The sequence below is a fragment of the Cyprinus carpio genome, chromosome B22, assembly GCF_018340385.1.
Source record: "Cyprinus carpio isolate SPL01 chromosome B22, ASM1834038v1, whole genome shotgun sequence".
NCBI classification, from domain to species: domain Eukaryota; kingdom Metazoa; phylum Chordata; class Actinopteri; order Cypriniformes; family Cyprinidae; genus Cyprinus; species Cyprinus carpio.
In genome coordinates this window covers 16,253,539-16,278,073 of record NC_056618.1, presented here as the reverse complement: position 1 = coordinate 16,278,073, position 24,535 = coordinate 16,253,539, and the positions used below count along the sequence as shown (strand labels likewise).

Sequence of the window (24,535 nt, the reverse complement as noted above, 5' to 3'; positions counted from 1 at the left end):
TACGCCCTTTTGAAACACAAAGTGTCTTAGAAAAACTTTAAATCAACCTATTGTTTTCTGTGAGTGAGTAAACAAGATGATTTTCACATCATTTTGAAGCCAAAATTCTAGGCTACAAGCTCCAGGTTTGACAATCTTGTGAACAAATGTTTTGTATTTGTTTTATGTCCTTATTTCTATGACTTCAAAATTGTAGTTTTTTACTAACCATGCATAAACGTTGTTTTCTCAAAAACACAATCATGTACATACATGCTATTTACGTATTATTGTAGCCCAGTTTGCTACAATAGATTACAGTGTTATTAGACTTTAGCCATGTATCTATTTATAAGCATGTGAAAAAAGCACAAAAGTCAGGGGATATCAAAACTTCTCCAGGCCCCCAAAACCCCCTAGGGGTTAAGAGGGTAAAAAAAAAAAAAAAAAAAAAAAAAATATTTTGTAGGAGATATGCGAGCGAATAATAGATTTAAAAAAGAAAAAAAAGTGAGTGCTTGGTTTCAGAAAACGAATACAGCTCGTAAAAATTGCTATGATGAAAAAGTCATGCTAACATATTAATTCATAGAAATAATTCAAGCAATTAAAACCTTTTTTAAATACCATATTCAACTTGAATTTCAAAATTATTAAACTGACTTTAAAATCTCACGAGTTTATAAGTTGAAAAGGTAAAATGTCCACAGTGCATGTTAAATAGCCTAAATGAACTTGTACCTTGTATAGTATCTGAAGACCATAATTTGCCCTGTTAGCAAAAACAACTAATAATATATATATATATATATATATATATAATATATATATTTTTATTATATATATATATATATATATATATATAGATATTATAATATAAATGAACAATTCCTGTATAAAATGTGACAGCAACCTTTATATCAGACATTTTGAAATCATCCACAGCTGAGCAAAGGTGGAGGCAGGTTGAGCGTTTGAAGTGTAAGGTATGCGCATGCACACAAAGTCATTTGTATGTATAATAATATAGGCTTATAAAAACAAAAATAATAATATATTTAAAAATAATTTAAGCGATACATAAGGTAAGTTTGGGCTTATCTCTCTCATTTGGGACAAATCCAAACCATGTTGCCCATTTGAAGCTTAACTCTTATTCATTAGGTAAAAATAGGCTTTGGGGTTTCACATGTGTTTCAGTATCGACTGAAAAAAAAAATCATAATGAGCAAAAATATGCCAAAGTGGACCGCTGCTCCTGCCGGATGACATGGTGAACGGCCTGTTGTTTCCATGAGTATGTGTGCGTGAGGCACCAGCACTATCAAATTCACAATTTTTGGTCACACGGTAAAGGCATAATCAAAAATGCAACGTGTGTCGCAGTTTGAAAAATCAAGAATAATAACAGAGTTAATAAGAATTTATTTATAAATTATGTTCTCATTTCGCTCTGCATAGGAACCTGAACTTGCCTATATATGTAATGACTGTTTAATAACAATAGCATGCATAAGAGACTTTGTTTGTAAAAGTCTGTCTTTTAATTTTTAATGAGTAGACTGTAGCCTAAGATTATCCTATTTTTTTTATGGCCCTTTAAGGATTTTATATGTATATTGTAATGTTATTGTTGTTACCTAGTAGTATAGACAAAACCAACATTTTCTTTTAGCCAAACCCATTTCAAACAAGGTTATCTGATTATATTATTGTTACCTTATAGACTCAAGAATACATCCATTCCAGACACGGAAGACACTCTGATTTGAATTTACAACATTAATTTTACCAACCAAACATGTTAGAAATACACACTTAAATTTAAATAAAATAAAATAAAATCTGCTAATTTTCTCCCAAAGACTAACCCCAGCTGGCGGTGGTATATAAAAAACTTATTTAGGGGCACACAAGGTGTGAATAAATACAATAAATCATGTTACAAACGATGCTGTTCTTTCAATTAAAAAAAAAATCTTTTTTTTTTTTTAAATTAATCAATAAGAATAATAATAAATGGTTTTTTTTAAAGTAACAAATCAGAATATTAGAATGATCTCTGAAGGATCGTGTGACTGGAGTAATGATGCTAAAAATTTCAGCTTTGAAAGTCAGCTTTGATTTGTTCCTAGTAAACTGTTTAACTGCACTCACAAGTGAATCTCAAGTTATTATGTGGGACAATTAAATATATTCTAAATAAACTACAAACCTTTAAAATATATGCTTATTATTTTGTCCTCACATTCTTTCTTGTAACTCTTCCCTCTCAGTCACACACCTGACTAAAAGGCTCATTATGCAGCTCATTATGTGGGTCTTTGTCTTCTCAGGTGTGAATCACACAAATATTCATGATAGTTGATGCTTACTCGCATACGCCCTTTTGAAACACAAAGTGTCTTAGAAAATTTAAATCAACCTATTGTTTTCTGTGAGTGAGTAAACAAGATGATTTTCACATCATTTTGAAGCCAAAATTCTAGGTACATTAGCTCCAGGTTTGACAAATCTTGTGAACAAATGTTTTGTATTTGTTTTATGTCCTTATTTCTATGACTTCAAAATTGTAGTTTTTTACTACCCATGCATAAACGTTGTTTCTCAAAAACACAATCATGTACATACATGCTAGTATTTAACGTTCATTATTGTAGCCCAGTTTGCTACAATAGATTACAGTGTTATTAGACTTTAGCCATGTATCTATTTATAAGCATCTGAAAAAAGCACAAAAGTCAGGGGATATCAAAACTTCTCCAGGCCCCCAAAACCCCCTAGGGGTTAAGAGGGTAAAAAAAAAAAATAAAAAAATATTTTGTAGGAGATATGCGAGCGAATAATAGATTTAAAAAAGAAAAAAAAGTGAGTGCTTGGTTTCAGAAAACGAATACAGCTCGTAAAAATTGCTATGATGAAAAAGTCATGCTAACATATTAATTCATAGAAATAATTCAAGCAATTAAAACCTTTTTTAAATACCATATTCAACTTGAATTTCAAAATTATTAAACTGACTTTAAAATCTCAACGAGTTTATAAGTTGAAAAGGTAAAATGTCACAGTGCATGTTAAATAGCCTAAATGAACTTGTACCTTGTATAGTATCTGAAGACCATAATTGCATGTTAGCAAAAAACTAATAATATATATATATATATATATATATATATATTTTTTTTTTTAAATGAACAATTCCTGTATAAAATGTGACAGCAACCTTTATATCAGACATTTTGAAATCATCCACAGCTGAGCAACGTGGAGGCAGGTTGAGCGTGAAGTGTATGCGCATGCACAAAGTCATTTGTATGTATAATAATATAGGCTTATAAACAAAAAATAATAATAATTAAAAATAATTTAAAGCGATACATAAGGTAAGTTTGGGCTTATCTCTCTCATTTGGGACAAATCCAAACATGTTGCCCATTTGAAGCTTAACTCTTATTCATTAGGTAAAATAGGCTTTGGGTTTCACATGTGTTTCAGTATCGACTGAAAAAAAATCATAATGAGCAAAAATATGCCAAAGTGGACCGCTGCTCCTGCCGGATGACATGGTGAACGGCTGTTGTTTCCACTGAGTATGTGTGCGTGAGGCACCAGCACTATCAAATTCACAATTTTTGGTCACACGGTAAAGGCATAATTCAAATATGCAAAGTGTTAGCAGTTTGAAAAATCAAGAATAATAACAGAGTTAATAAGAATTATTTATAAATTATGTTCTCATTTCGCTCTGCATATGGAACCTGAACCTGCCTATATATGTAATGACTGTTTAATAACAATAGCATGCATAAGAGACTTTGTGTAAAAGTCTGTCTTTAAATTTTTAATGAGTAGACTGTAGCCTAAGATTATCCTATTTTTTTTATGGCCTTTAAGGATTTTATTATGTATATTGTAATGTTATTGTTGTTACCTAGTAGTATAGACAAAACCAACATTTTCTTTTAGCCAAACCCATTTCAAACAAGGTTATCTGATTATATTATTGTTACCTTATAGACTCAAGAAAAAATAAAAACCACAAAACGAAAACAAACAAATTTGAATTTACAACATTAATTTTACCAACCAAACATGTTAGAAATACACACTTAAATTTAAATAAAATAAAATAAAATCTGCTAATTTTTCTCCCAAAGACTAACCCCAGCTGGCCGGCCATTGGTCCCTTTCTCTGAGTCAAGGCCACTGATCTATATATGACTATATATATGACTATATATATCTTTTATATATGTATGTATGTGTTCTACTATTATACAGGTCCTTCTCAAAAAATTAGCATATTGTGATAAAAGTTCATTATTTTCCATAATGTAATGATAAAAATTAAACTTTCATATATTTTAGATTCATTGGCACACCAACTGAAATATTTCAGGTCTTTTATTGTTTTAATACTGATGATTTTGGCATACAGCTCATGAAAACCCAAAATTCCTATCTCAAAAAATTAGCGTATTTCATCCGAACCAATAAAAGAAAAGTGTTTTTAATACAAAAAAAGTCAACCTTCAAATAATTATGTTCAGTTATGCACTCAATACTTGGTCGGGAATCCTTTTGCAGAAATGACTGCTTCAATGCGGCGTGGCATGGAGGCAATCAGCCTATGGCACTGCTGAGGTGTTATGGAGGCCCAGGATGCTTCGATAGCGGCCTTATGCTCATCCAGAGTGTTGGGTTCTTGCGTCTCTCAACTTTTCTCTTTCACAATATCCCACAGATTCTCTATGGGGTTCAGGTCAGGAGAGTTGGCAGGCCAATTGAGCACAGTAATACCATGATCAGTAAACCATTTACAGTGGTTTTGGCACTGTGAGCAGGTGCCAGGTCGTGCTGAAAAACGAAATCTTCATCTCCATAAAGCTTTTCAGCAGATGGAAGCATGAAGTGCTCCAAAATCTCCTGATAGCTAGCTGCATTGACCCTGCCCTTGATAAAACACAGTGGACCAACACCAGCAGCTGACATGGCACCCCAGACCATCACTGACTGTGGGTACTTGACACTGGACTTCAGGCATTTTGGCATTTCCTTCTCCCCAGTCTTCCTCCAGACTCTGGCACCTTGATTTCCGAATGACATGCAAAATTTGCTTTCATCCGAAAAAAGTACGTTGGACCACTGAGCAACAGTCCAGTGCTGCTTCTCTGTGGGGAATGCGGCACTTGTAGCCCATTTTGATTTTTAAGAAGATTCTTTTCAAGAATTTGAATTCGTCTTAAGTTTTGTCTTAAGAACAATCTTAATAAGAAAGATAAGAATATTCTTAAGATGAATTTTTGGGAATACAAAATATTCTTAACTTTTTTCCAAAGTTCAAAAATAATAAGAAAATGGCAGTTAAGAAGAAATTTCTTCTTAAGAATGTTTCGTGAATCCAGCCCCTACACTCTAAAAAATAATTTAGTGGATCTATTGCCACTACTTAATTTAATGTATTAGTGTAAGTTAAAAATTTCAATTTATTGATTTGATTAAAATTTTAAGTGTTAAACATTTTTTAATGAGTTGTCCTGACATCTTAATGTTGATAATTACATCAATGTAATACTGTGTGTAACTTCATCTTAAATATCTGTGTTGGTTTGTTCAAAACATTATTAAAGTTGTACTAACAATGTAATTGGCTCCATAACTTTTCAAGTTCTCGTTTCAGGTTCCCAGCATGCTTTGCATGTGATTGAATAATGAGTGGTAATGTAGAAATAAACTCATATTTTATGCATTTCATTTCAATTCCAGATCAGAACAGGAGAAGATTTATTAATGTTCAGTGTTCGGATTATTTTAGTATTTAAAAGTGTTTCTTTTATGTTGGTGGTTTTTATGAGATTACCATTGTGGTGAAGAATAGAGCATTAGCTTAGGTTGAAAACAGACTCACTGGGCATAGTCTTATATGCTGTTTTAATCAGAAGGCATTTGGTTGAAAATGCAAAAAGATTGGTTTCCTGGCAGCATTGAGTATTGTTTCATCAAAAATAATATTTGAGTTGTTTCTGTAACCAGTGTCCATGATTGAATCAAATTTAAAAAAATGTGAAAAAAAGCTACTTAGGACAGCTTAGTTAAAACAACTTATTTTTTTCTGAGTATTCAACTTAATAATTGTTAGTTTTAACACAATTTTCTAAGAATATACAGTAACATTTGAAGTGGATCAAAAAAGTTAATCAAAGTTGTCCTAAGACAAGAACACATTTTGGTTTTAGGAAAACTTTGAAGCAAGGTTTTGATCCACTTCAAACGTTGACTACAGTATAACGCAATATAGTTAATTAGTTATTATAGCTTAATTTCAGAAGAAGTTGCCTTGACTCAAAAACAAACAAACAAACAAACAAAAAGATTCCAACTGTTGCATAATTTTTTTTTTTTTTGTGTCCAAAATATTTTTTAGCGTGTGAAATATAAATTCTCACAGAATGTAGCCTATATATTACCAATATACTGAACCATCTCTTTATGTTTTTCTAAATCCCAAACAGAGTCCAGACATAAGAAAAGTATCCGTCTATGAATGTGTTTTATAGCCTTTTTTAGATTTGGGAAATACACATGCGTTATGGACGTGAAAAAAAAGAGCAGAGGTTTTGGGAGACAATATATTTTGTAGACTTTCTGTGATTTACAATGCACAAACCAGAAGCAACAATATCAGCTGTCAAAACATAAAATATCAATTTTATTTCAATTTTCGTTTTTGTGTTTCAGAAAAATCAATGTTAAGGCATCTCTCCATTACAGACCGTTCTGAAAGCAAAATGTATGCAAATGCGTATAAAATGCTTTAAAAACTTTGACAGAGATGTCTAGAGGGTATTTAATAGGTCTGCCCCCCCATGTAAGATTTTTCTAGTTACTAGTCGTCGTTCATTTAAGTCATTATTCAACTAAGTGCACGTTTAAATTAAATTAACATCTATAATCCATAATGAGCCTTTATATATTTCACGCTCAAGCACATGCATTAAGTTTGCCACAAAACACAGGCAGAAGTAGCCTAATAATTATGTGTCAAAAAGGAGAAATTTTAATTATTTATTAATAAACTAATGTTTTCTTGTCGGCTGCAAGATGAAATTCACAGTGCTGACTCTCATCTCCACAGTATACTGTATGCGCCTTTAAAGAGAAATGCAACCTTTACAGATTAAATAATGCATTTGTTTTGAATTGGTTCGTTTAAAAGTAGACATTTCAAGCTTTCTGTAGATATATTTCTCATGTGAGACACCCCAATTATTAGGAAAAAATTCAAGTGATCGAGAGGGTGCCTCCCTGTCATGCATGCGCATTAATAATTTTCGCACAAACACTCGAATATGAATAATAATAGAGCACATTTCTTTTAGGTTACAGTATGGGATCCACATTAAAAATAAATCTACATAAGTCTACAACCGAGACAGATGCAGTTATAACCTGTAAACTGAAGGCTATTTGATGTTTTAAAATGATCTATCAGCCGATGCCGCTCCAATTTGTTGATCATTAGTTGTTCTTGATCAAGATTAAACGGATGCATGACTCTTATAAACTTGTTTTAATAAATCTTTTTTGCATTAAATATTAAAGATATAAAGCATGTTAAGTTAAATATCATGGTACAAATAATTATAAAATGCTATAGACTGCGAATAAGATGGCAGTTTCACATTTTGCATATGCATTACAAAGTAAATCATTTTTACATGCAATTATCCAAAATAAAACCAAACAAGATTTGTAATGAAGATAAAATATGTAGATAAATAAATATAAATGCTGCTCGTTGCACTCAGCATCATGTGCGCTCTGATATTTTATGGAATATGATACACATCTGCATTTAAATGCGGCTGTATTTTTAAAAAAAAAATGTTTTTACTTTACTTAAATTGTATGAAAGCAAGTAAAGAAGGCTCCCTTTAAAATCACCGAAGTTGTCAATTTATGAAGCTCTTTTCTTGGTGGAAGCTTTCCATTTGTTTAGCTAATAAAATATTAAAACTTGATTCAAAATGGTGTACAATTGTTTAATTATGTCATCCTGGTATCGCGGACTCACTCTTGTTTCATACAAACCCAACTGCTGCCATTTTGCTACGATTATTTTGTACGCTGTAATGGATTATAAGAGAACTAACAAACTGGTAAGATTTTAAAACATTTTCATCTTAAATCTTTTATTGCCTTAATTATTTTGTGGTGAAATGTTGTGTAATAAGTGGTTTGACTGCACCGTTTCCCTTAAATATCCGTCTACTGAATTTGCTGTTTGCTCACAACTGCTGTCTTCATGGAAGCTTTGCGTTCAAATATTTCAAATCAAATCAATATTTTGCGTCTAATTATTTACTTATGTGGCAAGTAGCCATGTAATAAGCGGCGCTTCGTGTCGGGGTCATGATCACCCTGTCGGGGTTTATTCTGCGAGAACAACCGGCTGGATGTACATCATCCCTTACGTATTTGGCATGTTAGTCCATGTTGGGTAGGTAATTAATGTTCACAAATTAAATCTTATTGTAAAGTGTCACCTGAGTGTTTGTTTATACATGTTATTTTTGTTTCCAAGTATAAATACATGCAAGGGTAATTTCGCTAAATGTTATGTTTTATATATATAATTTATGTAAATTTTTTTCCCCTTTAATTGCATAGTTTTGTAAACAAATTGTTGTGTAAATAAATTTTTCTCATGCCAACCTAATCAAGTGAGTTCTTTACTTTAAAAATGCATTCATCATAATGAGATTTTTATATATTTATAATTACAATGAAAGTAAACATTTTGGCTGCGTATAAATTTTAAATGAAATATTATTGACTCGCATCAGAATCGGGCAGTGAGTCCACAGGCATCCGGCCCGGGTGCAGCAGACAGAGTCCGGCTGAGTGGTAAGTCTCCGACAGGCGAGAATCTAACCGGAACTGGCCCGAGTGTATTTTGCTATCTGGGACAGGTCTGTTAAGAGCAATACTTTTAATATAGACAAATTATTATTAGGCTGGGCTAATGTACGTTTTTTTATGACTGCTGTATTCTCAAGTATTTTCCAAGCAAATTAAGTGCACATTTTTATCATGTGTAAAATGAATGATTAGCGGATAAAGGTAGCTTGTTTTTTTTTTACACCAACAATATACTATAGGCGTACTACTTACAGAACTGATTGTGGTGATTTTTCAGACCTGATATGCTGTTGTGGTAGGCCAGTTTCAAATCTCATATCTGGCACACTGCCTTTGTCTTGTCCACACTTAATTTAAAGTGCTCCTACACAGCTGAGGTCTTACGCATTTTTGTCTTTTCTTCCAGATGAACTGAATCATGAAATTCACTCCTGGGCGATTCATAAGCCACTTTTCCACTATCAGGACGAACTGTTCTCTTTGCTTAACCGTTCGATTCCATGCCAATCCCGGCCAGTCAGCACGGATACGGTTTTGTTTCCCACCGCGGTGCTGATAACGGAGCTCTTTGGAATGCAATACAAATGCGTCAGTTGCTTTGGTAATATAAACAGTGATATGGACGATGATCAGATATTTCTGTTTTTGGGACTCCTTTTTTATCTGATATTTACTATGTTCAATAATAGAAAAAAAGGACACAACTTGACATGAAAAATAAAATAAACAGAAGGTGACGACGGGTATAATATCAATAAGTGCAAATGTTTCCTCCACAGACCAAACTGTCTCAGACATTTTTTTCTTTTTTATATTGAGCGTAGCATAGCTGTTTACTTTGCTGTTTGATCAAATAGCGCACTTCCACTTATTTAGCCAGTTATGGAGAAACTGGTACCCAGGCAACAGAGTGGCACCGTCACGCACATGCAGTCTAACAGCACAGAGAATGTGTAACCATGCCGACAATTCCGGGCCGAGAATAGTTTGTAATCGTGCAGCACCGTACCAGGCTCACGTGGAAATACAACTGTAACCTTACCTGACAGTTCTTAGAACTGTTCGGCCTGATAGTAAAAAAGCGGCTATATTCTAGAGTGAATAAGAACTGTTTTGCAGGGGATCCGAGGTGTTTAAAAAAAAAAAAGAAATTGCATCTCCAAATTTAAAAATAGAATGCCAACCCACCGAACGAATATTCAAATAATTGAATATTCTGGTCCAGCCCTAATGTCAGGAGGGATTTTGATTCACAGATCCTCTCTAAATCCTTAAGGTTTCTTGGCTATAGTGTGGCAACTCAAAGTTTTAGCTCCCTCCACAGATTTTCTGTAGGATTGAGGTCTGGAGAGTGTGCTTCTTGAACCACTCCTTTGTTGCCTTGGCAGTATATTTCGGGTCATTGTCATGCTGGAAGACCCATCCATGACCCATCTTCAGTGTTCTGGCTGAGGGAAGGAGGTTCTCGTCCAAGATTTTACAGTACATGGCCCCATCTATTTTCCCCTCAATGCAGTGAAGTCGTCCTGTACCCTTAGCAGAAAAACAGCCCCAAAGCATAATGTTTCCACCTCCGTACTTGACTATACAGATGGTGTTCTTGGGGTTATATTCAGCATTTCTCTTAATGCCAAAGAGTTCAATTTTTGTGTTTAATCTGACCACAGCACTTTCTCCCAAACCATCTCTGAATTATTTTGGGGTTCTTTGGCAAACTTTAAACGAGCTTGTACATGTGCCTTCTAGAGCAGGGGGACCTTGTGGGGGCTACAGGATTTCAGTCCATTGCGGCGTAGTGTGTTACTAATGTTTTGCTTGGTGACTGTGGTCCCAAATGCCTTAAGATCATTAACAAGCTCCTCATGTGTAGTTTGAGGCTGATCCCTCAACCTTTCTAATGATCATCCTTACCCCATGAGGCAAGATCTTGCACTGAGCTCCAGAACGAGGCCGATTGATGGTTATTTTGTATTTCTTCCATTTCCGAATAATCGCACCAACAGTTGTCTCCTTCTCACCAAGCTTCTTGCTGATGGTTTTGTAACCCATTCAAGCCTTGTGCAGATCTAAAATCTTGTCTCTGACATCCGTTGACACTTCTTTAGTCTTGCCCATGGTGGTGGGTGAGGTTGAATGGAAGATGCATATTTTTGGACAGGTGTCTTATACACCCAACGAGCTGACATTAGGAGTAACTTCTTAAAGTGGCAGGACTAATCTGTGTTCCACATGGGCACATAATCAATCTGTGGGAGCCAGAAATCTCTCTGTTTGTTAGGGGATCAAATACTTATTTCACTCCCTGAAATGCAAATCAATTTCTAACCTTTATATATAGCTGTGGCCAAAAGTTTTGAGAATATCACAAATTAATTTTTTACAAAGTCTGCTGCTTCAGTGTTTTTAGATCTTTTTGTCACATAATTATCAGTTTTGCCTTATGGTAGTGTTGTTTTTGGCGGCCTGTTTTAATTTTAGTCTTAGTCTAGCCTTTGTGTGAAGCTGTCATTTTAGTTTTTATTAGTTTTAGTCACGTTCATACTCTTTTTAGTCTAGTCTAGTTTTAGTCGACGAAAACTGATGATATTTAGTCTAGTTTTAGTCAATGGAAATAGTATTTTAATCTCTTTTTAGTAATGCAATTCTATTTAACCCAGTCAATATGGTACAAGTACCTAGAAGTATAGACAAAACCAATTTTTTTTTTTTTTAGCCAAATCCATTTCAAACAAGGTTATGGTTACCTTATAGACTCAAGAATACATCCATTCCAGACATATTGTATTTATACAACCCCGATCCCCCAGCTGAATCAACTTTAGGAGATGGTCCTGGCGCTTGCTGGACTTTCTTGGGTGCCCTGAAGCCTTCTTTACTGCAATTGAACCTCTGCCCTGAAGTTCTTGATCCGATAAATAATTAATTTAGGTGCATTATCCTTGCCTGTGAATCCCTTTTTGTGCAAAGCAATGATAACTGCACATGTTTCCTCACAGGTCACCTTAGTTAACAGAGGAAGAACAATGATTTCAAGTACCACCCTAATTTTAAAGCTTCCAGTCTGTTATTCTAACTCAATCAGCATGCCAGAGTGATCTCTAGCCTTGTCCTCGTCAACACTCTCACCTGTATTAACCCTCTGGAGTCGATTAACGCGTATACGCGTTTTGGGGTATTTTGTCCTGATAACCCCGAAAAGAACTTAAATTACACTTTCAGTTTTGATCGTACAGATAAGTGCAATACATCAATCGAATCTGTAAAGGGTCTACTTTTTTGTATACAGACATAATAACAACAAAAACTTTGTGCACTTATAAAATAAAGATAACAAACAAGGAGTGCTGTCTGCAGCCTTTGTCTGCGCTGATCTTCAGATACAAATGCGTCATTAAAATGAACTGTAACTCAGTGAATACTCAACGAAGAGACATGAGAGAGATATCTATAGAAAGCCTGACATGCCTGACATGTCTACTTTTAAACTAAACAAGTGCTGCTGAAAACAAATATTCTGTGATAAAGTAATCCATATGAAAACAACGCGATGTCCGTTTTTCACGTCTCCCTTCATTATCTTCTAATGCGACCACGCCCCCGCGCGCCGAGCGCGCTTTTGAGATTCAAATGTTTCACTGAAGCGCGCGGCTTTTGAATACGCCCACACAACAGAAGACAACGCAGCGAGACTGTTCTTCAAGTTTTTATTATTTTACTGTTTGCTTCGCGATGAGAGGAATAAGACATAATTCACCCCAAAAAGATGTGATGTGGTTGAGGATTTGAGATTTGGATTTCCTCAGAAAAAAGAATGAAGCACTTTATTCAGCAGAGTTCATAAACATGAGTAAGTCTCTTTTTATTTATTTATATACTTGTCCTAGTTCACATAACGTGTAAACATTTTACTAGTTAGACTTTTTCCAAACACTTTTTCCAAACTATAATTCCTGACTAAATGTATAATCAAGTGAAATATTATGAAGTTTCAATAACAATATACACTACTATACCATTCAAAAGCTTGATGTAAATAATATAAATGTAACAATAAATGTAACTGTAACAAATGTAACAATCATTGCTCTTCTTTCAATTTATCCCCCCTAAAAAACCTAAAAAAAAAATATTCTCAGCTCTTTTCAACATTAATAATAATAATAATAATAATAATAATAATAATGATGATGATGATAATAATAACAATAAATGTTTTTTTTGTAGAAAATAAGATTGTTAAAAGGATTTCTGAAGGATAGTGTGACTGGAGTAATGATGCAAAAAATTCAGTTTGAAAGTCAGCTTTGATTTTTCCTAATAAACTGTTTAACTGCACTCACAAATGAATATTAAATTATGTTGTGGGATAATTAAATATATTCTAAATAAACTACAAACATAAAATTATATACATTTATTTTGTCCTCACATTCTTTCTTGTAACTCATCCCTCTCAGTGACACAGCTGACTGAATGGCTCATTATGCAGCTCATTATGCAGGCCTTTGTCTTCTCAGGTGTGAATTCATGATAGTTGACGCCTACTCGCATATGACTTTTACCAACAAAAAGTGTCTTAGAAAATTTAAATCAATATATTGTTTTCTGTAAGTGAGTAAACAAGATGATTTTCACATCATTTAGAAAAAAAAAATTCTAGGCTACAAGCTCCAGTTCTCAAAATTCCTGGCAACCAATTTTCTGTATGTGTTTTATTGCCTTATTCAAGTGATTTAAAATTTTTAGTTTTTCACTAACCACGCATAACATTTTTTTTTCTCAAAAACACAATCATGTACATACATGCTGCTCACATATTATTATAGCCCAGTTTGTGCTGATTACAGTGAGATTAGACTTTAGCCATTTAGATATTTATAAGAAACTGAAAAAAGCACAAATGTCAGGCCATGACAAAACTTCTCCAGGCCCCAAAAATACCCTTAGACTCCAGAGGGTTAATGAGAGAATCAGTGACATGATGTCAGCTGGTCCTTTTGTGGCAGGGCTGAAATGCAGTGGAAATGTTTTTGGGAGTAAGTTAATTTTCATGGCTAAGAGGGACTTTGTAATTAATTGCAATTCATCTGATCACTCTTTGTAACATTCTGGAGTATATGCAAACTGGCATCATAAAAACTGAGGCATCAGACTTTGTGAAAATGAATATTTGTGTCATTCTCAAAACGTTTTGCCACGGCTGTAATGCGTTTCTTCTGGATTTTTTGGTTGATATTCTGTGTCTATCCGTTAAGATAGAGTTATTTTCCCCACTATATGAACGGTGTTTGTCTTTGTTTGCATTCTCAGAAAGACACAGCCAACAGTTTTGTCAAGGAATAATAAGGAAAGACAAAAAAAAAAAAAAAAAAAAAAAAAAAAGACTTTACACAGTAGTCTACACAGCTTTACATGAATAATTTTGAAAAATTTAAATCTTAAACATAGTAGCATTCCTGAACCTGTTTTGATGGATGACAAATAAGTTGAACCAGCCATCTTCATCCTCCCTGGGCCGAAGCATGGTCACCTGGTTATTGATGAACATCCGGTAGAGCCTCTCATCTGGAATGGAACCTGAAAGTACAGAACACTTGATTCTTTATAATGTACTGCAAAAGTTCTTAAACCCTTTCTAAAGGTCAAAACAATATGTTACAAATTTAAGATGTGTTCCTGTGGCTCAGTGGTAGAGCATTGCATTAGCAGCACAAAAGGTTGTGGGTTCGATTCCCAGGGAACACATGTTAGGTAAAAAATGTTAGCCTGAATGCACTGTGAGTCGCTTTGGATAAAAGGGTTTGCTAAATGCATAAATTTAAATGTAAATAAATGTAAGATAACAGAACTAATCTTTGACACACCACACATAAAAAATAGTTCTACAGGGATCTACAGATGACATACATAAATATACAAGTGTCAGTTCCTTCAGAATTAGAAACGGCAGTAGGCAATATAAAAGCATATTAATGATGGCTCCCTTATGCCCGCAATTTATATACAGTATAATTACCCAACAACATTTGCGAGAGAAAGCACTGAAATATATTTAAATATATTTATATAATTTTGACGACAATGTAAAATTAGAAAATATCGTGAATATCGAATATTTCAAATTCAAGCATACTTTCCCAAAAGAAAGCGCTGAACGTCCAAAAAAAGGAACATGTTATTTGATTTCTAAATGATCATGTGATAGACTGGATATTACATGTGACACTGAAGGCTGGAGTAATGATGCTGAAAATTCAGCTTTGCATCACAGGAATAATTTTTTTTTTTTTAAAGTATATTCAAATAGAAAACTATTATTTTAAGTTGTAATAATATTTCACAATATTACTGTTTTTTCTGTATTTTTGATCAAATAAATGCAGGCTTCATGAGAAGAGACTTCTTTCAAAAACATTAAAAATAGTAATGTTTCCAAACTTTTGACCTGTACTGTATATATATATATATATATATATATACATACATATACACACACACACACACACACACACACACCGTATTTTCCAGACTATAAGTCGCACTTTTTTTCTTAGTTTGGCTGGTCCTGCGACTTATAGTCAGGGGCGACTTATTTATCAAAATTAATTTGACATGAACCAAGAGAAAACATTACCGTCTACAGCCACGAGAGGGCGCTATATGCTGCTCAGTGCTCCTGTAGCATACCCCTGAAAACATTAACTGAAAACAGTTAACTGAAATATTAACTTAAAGACAACGGAGAAAGACTGAATTCAACAAAATGCCCCCAAAAAGAAAATCATATTCTGCAGATTACAAACTGCAGGTAGTAAAATATGCAGCCGATCTGATAGGGTTTTTAGTGCCAGCGGGAACATAGTTTTATGCCACAGAGCTTCTCTCAAACCAGAGACAGCTAGACAGACTGTTCTTAGCTAAAAAACCTGTAAAAAATATTTATCCCAGTTTAATTATTTTCCCAATTTGCAAAGTGTAAATTGTGAATTGCATGCACTAAAAAAGTTGACAGAATGCACTTTCTGTACTTGTTTTGCACTACTTGAGTTACATATACATGTGTTCATTTAATAAAAAGCAGCAAGTTATTACTTGGTCTAGAGTTTTTTTTTTTTTTTTATTTAAATGCAAATGCAAACATATTGAGATATATATTGAATATCGATAAATAGAACAACCTCCTTGACAGCAACCAATCTGGCTTCAGAAGTGGACATTCAACTGAGACTGCCTTGCTCTCAGTTGTTGAAGCCATAAGACTGGCAAGAGCAGAATCCAAATCTTCAATACTTATCTTGCTTGATCTATCTGCTGCTTTTTGACACGGTTAACCACCAGATCCTCCTGTCAACCCTACTGACAAAGGGGCATCTCAGGAACCGCACTCCAGTGGTTTGAGTCTTACCTATCAGATAGGTCCTTCAAAGAATCTTGGAGAGGTGAGGTGTCCAAGTCGCAACATCTAACTACTGGGGTGCCTCAGGGCTCAGTTCTTGGACCCACTTCTCTTCTCTGTCTACATGGCATCATTAGGTTCTGTCATTCAGAAACATGGCTTCTCATACCATTGCTATGCTGATGACACTCAACTCTACCTCTCATTCCATCCTGATGATCCATCGGTAGCTGCTCGCATCTCAGCTTGTCTAACAGACATTTCTTGCTGGATGAAGGACCATCACCTTCAACTCAACCTTGCTAAGACAGAACTGCTTGTGGTTCCAACAAACCCATCGTTTCATCACAATTTCACCATGAAGTTAGGCACATCAACCATAACTCCTTCAAAAACAGCCAGAAACCTTGGAGTTATGATTGATGATCAGCTAACTTTCTCAGAACAAATTGCTAAAACTGTCCGTTCCTGCAGATTTGCTTTATTCAACATTAAGAAGATCAGGCCCTTTCTTTCCGAACATGCTGCACAACTCCTTGTTCAAGCTCTTGTTCTGTCCAGGCTAGACTATTGCAACGCTCTCTTGGCAGGTCTTCCAGCCAGTTCTATCAAGCCTTTACAATTAATCCAAAACGCGGCAGCAAGATTAGTTTTTAATGAGCCGAAAAGAATACACGTCACACCTCTATTTATCAATTTGCACTGGCTACCAATAGCTGCTCGCATAAAATTCAAGGCATTGATGTTTGCATACAAAACCACCACTGGCTCTGCACCCCTTACCTAAATTCATTACTTCAGACTTATGTGCCCTCTAGAAGCTTGCGTTCTGCAAGTGAACATCGCTTTATTGTGTCATCCCAAAGAAGCACAGTCACTTTTACGGACTTTAAATTAAATGTTCCCTCCTGGTGGAATGACCTGCCCAACTCAATCCGAGCAGCTGAGTCCTTAGCCATCTTCAAGAATCGGCTTAAAACACATCTCTTCCTTCTTTATTTGACCCTCTAACTTTTTCCCTCACTATTCTAATTCTATAAAAAAAATAAATAAATAAAATGTAACTACCTTTCTAATCTTTTTGTATCCTATCTATTTTTCTTTTCATTTATTATACAATTATAAAAAAGACCTCTATCACTAGCTTGCTCTATTCTTTTTCTATTCTATCTGTTTTCTATTTATTTATTATATTATTTAAAAGCCCTTGCTACATGTACTGCGTTTAGGCTAACTGAGACTTGTTATAGCACTTATATATCATTGCTCTTTTGTTGTTTTTGATTGCTTCCATTGTCCTCATTTGTAAGTCGCTTTGGATAAAAGCATCTGCTAAATGACAAAATGTAAATGTACTAAATGTAAATATCGTAAAAATTTTGACAATATCGAGAATTATTATTATTTTTTTTATATATATCACCCAGCCCTAGTTGTGAGCGCACTGGCGCCATTGTCCTGTGGCTGCCGTCGCATCATCCAGGTAGATGCTGCACACTGGTTGAGGAGAGATCACCCCCCCCCCCCCCCCATATGATTGTAAAGTGCTTTGGGTGTACAGCAATATACAATAAAGTGCAATATAAATGCAAAATTAATTCATTCATTCATTCATTCATAAATAATAGTGAATTAAATACTAGGAAATTAATATAAAATAGGAAATATACAAAGACAGTTTACTACAGAAAACTACAGTTCAGTTCAATTAACAATACCAAAAACATTAAAATGGTCCAAGAACTGGTAACTAACCCGGTTCATACAGATACTGCAAAATAAAATTCCAGGACTTTCAAGGACTTGCACTACTTTTTTGGTTTTCAAGGACTAAAATCAGATCTCACGTATCAATCAATATTGTTATAATCTTTCAAAATCTAATAAATAACTAATAAAACAAAATGGTACAAATAAAGTGGAGCACATGCAGAGAATGCAATGACTGTGGCAACGTTAACATTTGAAAGATTCTATGGCAAAATTATCTCTTTCCTTATTCAAACTGATTTTTTTTTTCATGAATATATGATTGACCTGAAGAATGAAAGCTACATCATACACCTGGAAAATTGTGAGGCAAAATGCAGATACATGGTCCACTAGAACGAGACAATGCTTTAATACTAAGAAATTTTCAAATTACAAATATTTGTCTTTTAATCACAAAAAGTAAGGACAATGCAGTTGTATTTTGAAATGTTTTAACTAATCTAGTGCTTAACTAATGATTATTTTGCTAATCAAGTAATCTACTGATTATTTTGGCAAGTGAAAAATCAGATAATTTTTAGTAATACAAATAGAACTAAGTGGAAAAACAGGCTTTAATATGACTTATTTATATATAAAGTAACGATAACTTTACCGTTAAATAAATAATGTAATATGCCTATATTTTTTAACAAATACCTGCTGAGGGCGTTTAAATCCATTCAATTTTAATATTTGACCACTTGCAAAGTCAGAAACTTTTATTTTGAAATTGTGATGTACAATAAATTGCATAGCATCCTGTGTAGCACTTACTCCTATTCTCATGAAGTGCTTTGAACGGCTAGCCATGCACCATATCAAGACTGCCCTCCCCCCTCCCTGGACCCCTTCCAGTTTGCATATCGGTTCAACCGCTCGACTCATGACGCCATCGCCACTGCCCTCCACTCAGCACTCACACATCTAGACAAAAAAAGACTCACACATCAGAATGCTGTTCATAGACTTCAGTTCAGCATTCAACACAATCGTCCCTCAACAGCTCATTCAAAACTGGTCCAGCTGGATTCTCAACACTTCGCTGTGCAACTGGCTGTTGGACTTTCTGACTCGAAGACCTCAGGCAGTACGGGTCGGCAGCAACACATCCAGCACCATCACACTGAACACAGGGGCCCCCTAAGGATGTGTGCTGAGACCCCTCCTCTTCACTCTGCTGACCCACGACTGCACACCGCCACACAACTCCAATCTCTTCATTAAGTTTGCGAATGCCACAACTGCAGTGGGTTTCATTAGCAACAGAGATGAGACAAACTATTGTTGTTGATTGTTGTTGACTTCAGGAGAGTGCACACTCAACATGTTCCTCTGACCATCAACGGTGCGACTGTGGAGAGAGTGAGCAGCACCAAGTTCCTGGGTGTTCACATTACAGAGGACCTCGCATGGACTGACAACACTGCAACACTGGCCAAGGAAGCACAGCAGCGTCTCTACTTCCTCCGCAAACTGAGAAGAGCCAGAACCCTGGCCCCCATCATGTGCACCTTCTACAGAGGCACCATCAAGAGCATTCATTCGAGACAATGTCCATTCCTTAGCACTGCCCTTTAAATGCATATACTGTACAGTAGGTGGAAAACCAGAATGGGTAATACCGCCGCAGCAAGGATGCATCGACTACAAGTCAGTCGCGTGTTAAAATCATTCGCGAAACTGCCATTCGGCGTGAGCACCGGTCCACTTCGGCATATTTTTGCTAATTATGATTTTTTTTTGTTTTTTTTTTGTCGATACTGAAACACGCATGAACTACAAAGCCTATTTTACCTAATGAATAATAGTTAAGCTTCAAATAGGCAACATCACGAATATGGAAACGTTTGGATTTGTCCCGAATGAAAGAGGTAAGCCCGACCTTACCTTATGTTTCCTTTAAATTATTATATATTTTTATTTTATTTTATTTTTATAGCTAAGCCTATATTATTATTATTATTATTTGTACTGCAATTATATTTATCCATTAGAATTATATATTTTTAATTCTTGTTCGGTTCTGATAGTTAAATTTAAAGGATTTGTTGTAAAGTGAGGGGAACTAAAAATATCCTCTTGGTACATTAGAACAATATTAGGCCTGCCGTTATTATTTCTGAATGTAATAAAATGCGATTATACATGACATATATATTTTTTTTTCCTCTCAAAAACTATTTTTAGCGTGTTTTTAAAAAACATGCAGCAAATGAAAATAGGCGAATAATCGGTTAAAATGTGTTACTGTGGGTTAACAAATTTACATTATAGTATACTTAGCAACAGAGTCTGGGCATGTATGTTTTTTTTTTATCCATTTTTTTCCCCATTGCATCTGAAAATTACTTTAAGAAACAAACAAACAAAAAAAACCTTCGCCCCTAAAAATTATGTATGCGCATTCACTTTGTGCACTCTGGCGCAGAACCTGCCTCTCACATTGCTCAGCTGTGGACGATTTAAAAATGTTTGTTATAAATCATGGCAACACCAATTTACACATAAACTATTAAACATGCATTGTGACATTTAGTTTCATGGTAACATGCATGACAATCAATCAAATTTAACATACACTATTTAACATGCACTGTTTTCACCCGTTTCAACTTATAAACTCCTTGAGATTTTTAAATCAGTTTAATAGTATTAAAGTTAAGATGAATCTAGTATAAAAAAGCTTTAAATTGCTTAAATTATTTCTATGAATTAAAGTAGCCTAACTTAAAAATATGTTCTCATGACTTTTCATTATATAATTTTTTACAGTGTGATAACGAGCTGTATACGCTGTATAGCTTTTTCCCTCAGGCTATCAGACTAATGAACAGTCAAAACTAATACACCTAATACATATGGTATGCCGCACACTGCACTTTAACTTCAACAGTTCAATACTGGACTATACATACACACTGCATTCAATACAATAATCTACCTGCTACCACTTGATACTATCCAATGCACATCCATGACATTTTGTGTATCCAGTTCATATATAATCTGTTGCACCTTGGCATATTTTTAGGTGTATATATATCTAAATAATGTAGAATATGTACATACTGTGTATAGTGTATAAAGTGTAGTGCTAACTGTAAGTATGTCTAATAGTACACTGTGTGTACTGACTATATGTATGTGCATTTTGCACACTGTCATCTGCTGAAGTCCGTATGGTTATATGTAAAATGTTTCTGCAATTTCTTGAGCATGCTCCCAAGAATTTCACTCACCAAGGCACATGTGCTGTGGTGATGTGACAATAAAAAAAATGACTTATTTTTTCATAGTCTATATTCCTACTACTGCAGCATAGTTTTTATTATGTTTCTTACATTGTATGCATGTATAGTTTGTATATTGTATAGTTTGTGCATGTGTGTATAGTTTTGCACTGTCCTGGCATTCAGTGTGAACAGCAAAGTAAGAATTTCATTGCTCAGGGATACTTGTTTTCCTCACTGGGCATATGAAAAACGCTTTGAATCCTTGAATCCTTTGAAAACATCCACTGGCTCTGCACCCCTTAACCTTTAATTATTTGCACGACATACAAAGCCAATGCAAAGATGCGAATAGATGCAACTGCCACATGCAAGTAACACAAAAAACATCCCACAAGTAATCTGTTACACCTTGGGTGTGCATTATTTTCTAAGAACAAAACACAAAAAACTATAATACTCCTCATACAACACATACAACACACCAAAACACATCTTTAAAAAGAGCACACCTTTTTTTTTAACAACCAAAAAGTAATGACTACTGTTTGGTTTGTGAGTGGCATGCTAATGGTAGTTTACATGTCTTGTTTATAGAAGGACTCCTCATATACCATCTTCAATTTCATCTTCATTGTGGTTCTGTGCTGCTGTTTTACCTGGAACCTAAGAGTTCTTTATACTGAGAACAGTGGTATCAAGGCCTTGCTTCATTTTGGTGTTTTGATGGAACCTGAGAGTTCTATACACTGAGGACAGTGGCCTCAAGGCTTTGCGTCATCATTTTGTTGTTTGGGTTCTATTTTGGTTAACCGTTTCACTCCATCGCATCATTCACTTGACATTTCTTTAATCTTCAGTGCTTCAAATGGTACAACTGACTCTAAGCTACAAATTGTTGGGATTACTAAAATGACAATAGTCAATTAACGTTTAACTTTTTCAACTTTTCAACGTTATTGCCACACAGTGTCAGTATTGCATTTGGGTGACTCTTTATGTCAGGGCTGCACAATTAATCATATTTTAATCTCGATAAGGATATCCACCTTTCTCGCTTAATTAAAAATAATCGTCACAATATTGGCCGGCTCGTTATTTATCCTGAAACGTGTTTTTAATTTGTAGTTTTCAGTGTCTATTAACGATCTTTGAGCAAATTTACTGTGCGATCTGAGTGGCTTTTTCCCATTTGCAAACAAATGGTCACTTAGAAAATGTAATGTGAATACAGATGACAAAACACTAACCAAAACCATGAGTTCTGTATTATCATAGTTGGTTAAATGAAGTCAGTGTATTGTCAGTGGAGGTTGGTTAAAGGACACATAAAATGTTATTTCCCTGCTGGAAAAAACAAAACAAAACAAAAAAAACCTAAAACCAGCCTAAGCTGGTTGACTGAATTTAGTTGGTCATCCAGCCTGGTCTTTGCTGGTCAAAGGTGGTTTTAGAGTGGTTTTGACCACTTCCTTAGCTGGTCAGGCTGGGAGACCAGCTGGAACATCCAGCTAAACCAGCTTGACCAAGCTGGGAGACCAGCTTAAACCAGCTAAGTTTAGGCTGGTTTTAACCATTTTTTTTTTTTTCAGCAGGATAGAATAATCGTTATTAATAACCTTGATTATAATTTCAATCAAAATAATCATGATTATCAGTTTAACCATTATCGTGCAGCCCTACTTTATGTTATTGTGATTTCTATGTTTGCTGGGATTTGTTTTTGTAAATATATCTACATAAAAAAAGGAAAATATATATATATTTTTGTGTTTTGGGGTTTATGCTTAAATTGTTTATATGTTCATTACATTTAAGTGAAAGTTTGGCCAGTGGGTCCCCACCTCAAATTTGTTTTGTAGCTTGTCTCACTAGGTTGTTCTTAGCAGGACGGTTACACACTATGCACTTATACACAATGTATTTATCCACTATGTACTCAGCCATGTAGTGTATAAATTATATACTAGGGATGCACGATCATGATTTTTCTTGGCCAATTCCGATACCGATTTTTTTACAGGCAAACTGTCCGATTCCGATACCGATTTCCGTTTTTTTTTTTTTTTTTTTATCTTTAAGCAACAAACAAGAAAGAAGGAAAGTGTGCATAAACAAGATGTTTATTTGGTATTTAATAGGCCAAACTGGCTTTTGGCTATTGAAAACAATAACCATATCCATCTGAAATTAACGACAGTAACAGTACAGGCACAGTAAGTAGCCTACATTCAATACAAACATAGATGGTACAGACATCAGCATTTAGCTTTTGTTTTTGAATTGGGTTGAAACTACATAGAACTGGCCTTAAATTAAAAGATTAACTGTAACCATGTGAAATTAAAGGCAACAACTGCATAGTTCTACAGTCCAAACAACACAATCAACACATATTCAATATGATGTTTCTTAATCAGCATTCAGTATTTTGAGTTTTTTAAATTTGGTTTTAAATAAAAAAAAAGGTCTTTACCAGTGAGACTAAATAAAAGTATGCTATATAAATACATTATTCCAAAATGTTAAAATCAAATAATGTTGGTGCTAATAAAACAAAGATGTGAAAGTGAAATCACCTGCTGTAGCACACTGAAAAAAAGTGTTTCATTCATACAATTCAAAAAAAAAATTAGAGTAATGATTCACATCTATATTTTTTACTTGAGCCAATGAAAAATAACTATTGGCTCAAGTAAAAAAAATATATAGATGTGAATCACTACCCTAAATTTTTTTAATTGGATGAATGAAACACTTTTTTTCAGTGTGCTACAGCAGGTGATTTTTAAATCAAATTGAGTCGATGTAATTTTAATTCTATACAGAACTGACGTTTACTTCTGTCTTTTCAAACGTGTATGCAAGTTCTACTAAAAGTTTTGTCACAGCTTAGTCTGTTTCGTTTCTCATCCAAGAAGCGAGAAGTTGAGCTGAACATCCCTTCACTGTCTAGTACGCTTGTGCAGGACATGGGCAGGAACAGTACACTCGCGCAGCTTCAGTGAGAGCAGAGAAAGGCTCTTATTTGTGCGCCAGTACACCAATGACTGTTCGCTTCCTGCTATCTGTGCCTCAGACATGTAGCTCTGCTCTTCCAGTGATGAACGGCTGCCCGTGTCCTGCGCACAGATTTCGAAATACTGCCACACAAATGACATAGCGAATGATTACAATGTAGTCTGTGCACGCGGGCGCACTTCCGGAAAAATCGCGTATTTTAAGCAAAAACCGTTTATTATATACCATAATT

The 24,535-nt window shown here is 34.7% G+C and overlaps 1 protein-coding gene across 1 annotated transcript in view; it reads right to left on the bottom strand.

The window, feature by feature from the left end:
* LOC109052506 (double-strand break repair protein MRE11-like) overlaps positions 1-24,535 on the bottom strand; it is a 141,085-nt gene that overhangs the window by 95,301 nt on the left and 21,249 nt on the right. Inside the window, exon 5 of the mRNA XM_042749522.1 lies at positions 14,364-14,478. Coding sequence (XP_042605456.1) covers positions 14,364-14,478 — 115 coding nt within the window. The remainder of the gene's footprint in view (positions 1-14,363; positions 14,479-24,535) is intronic.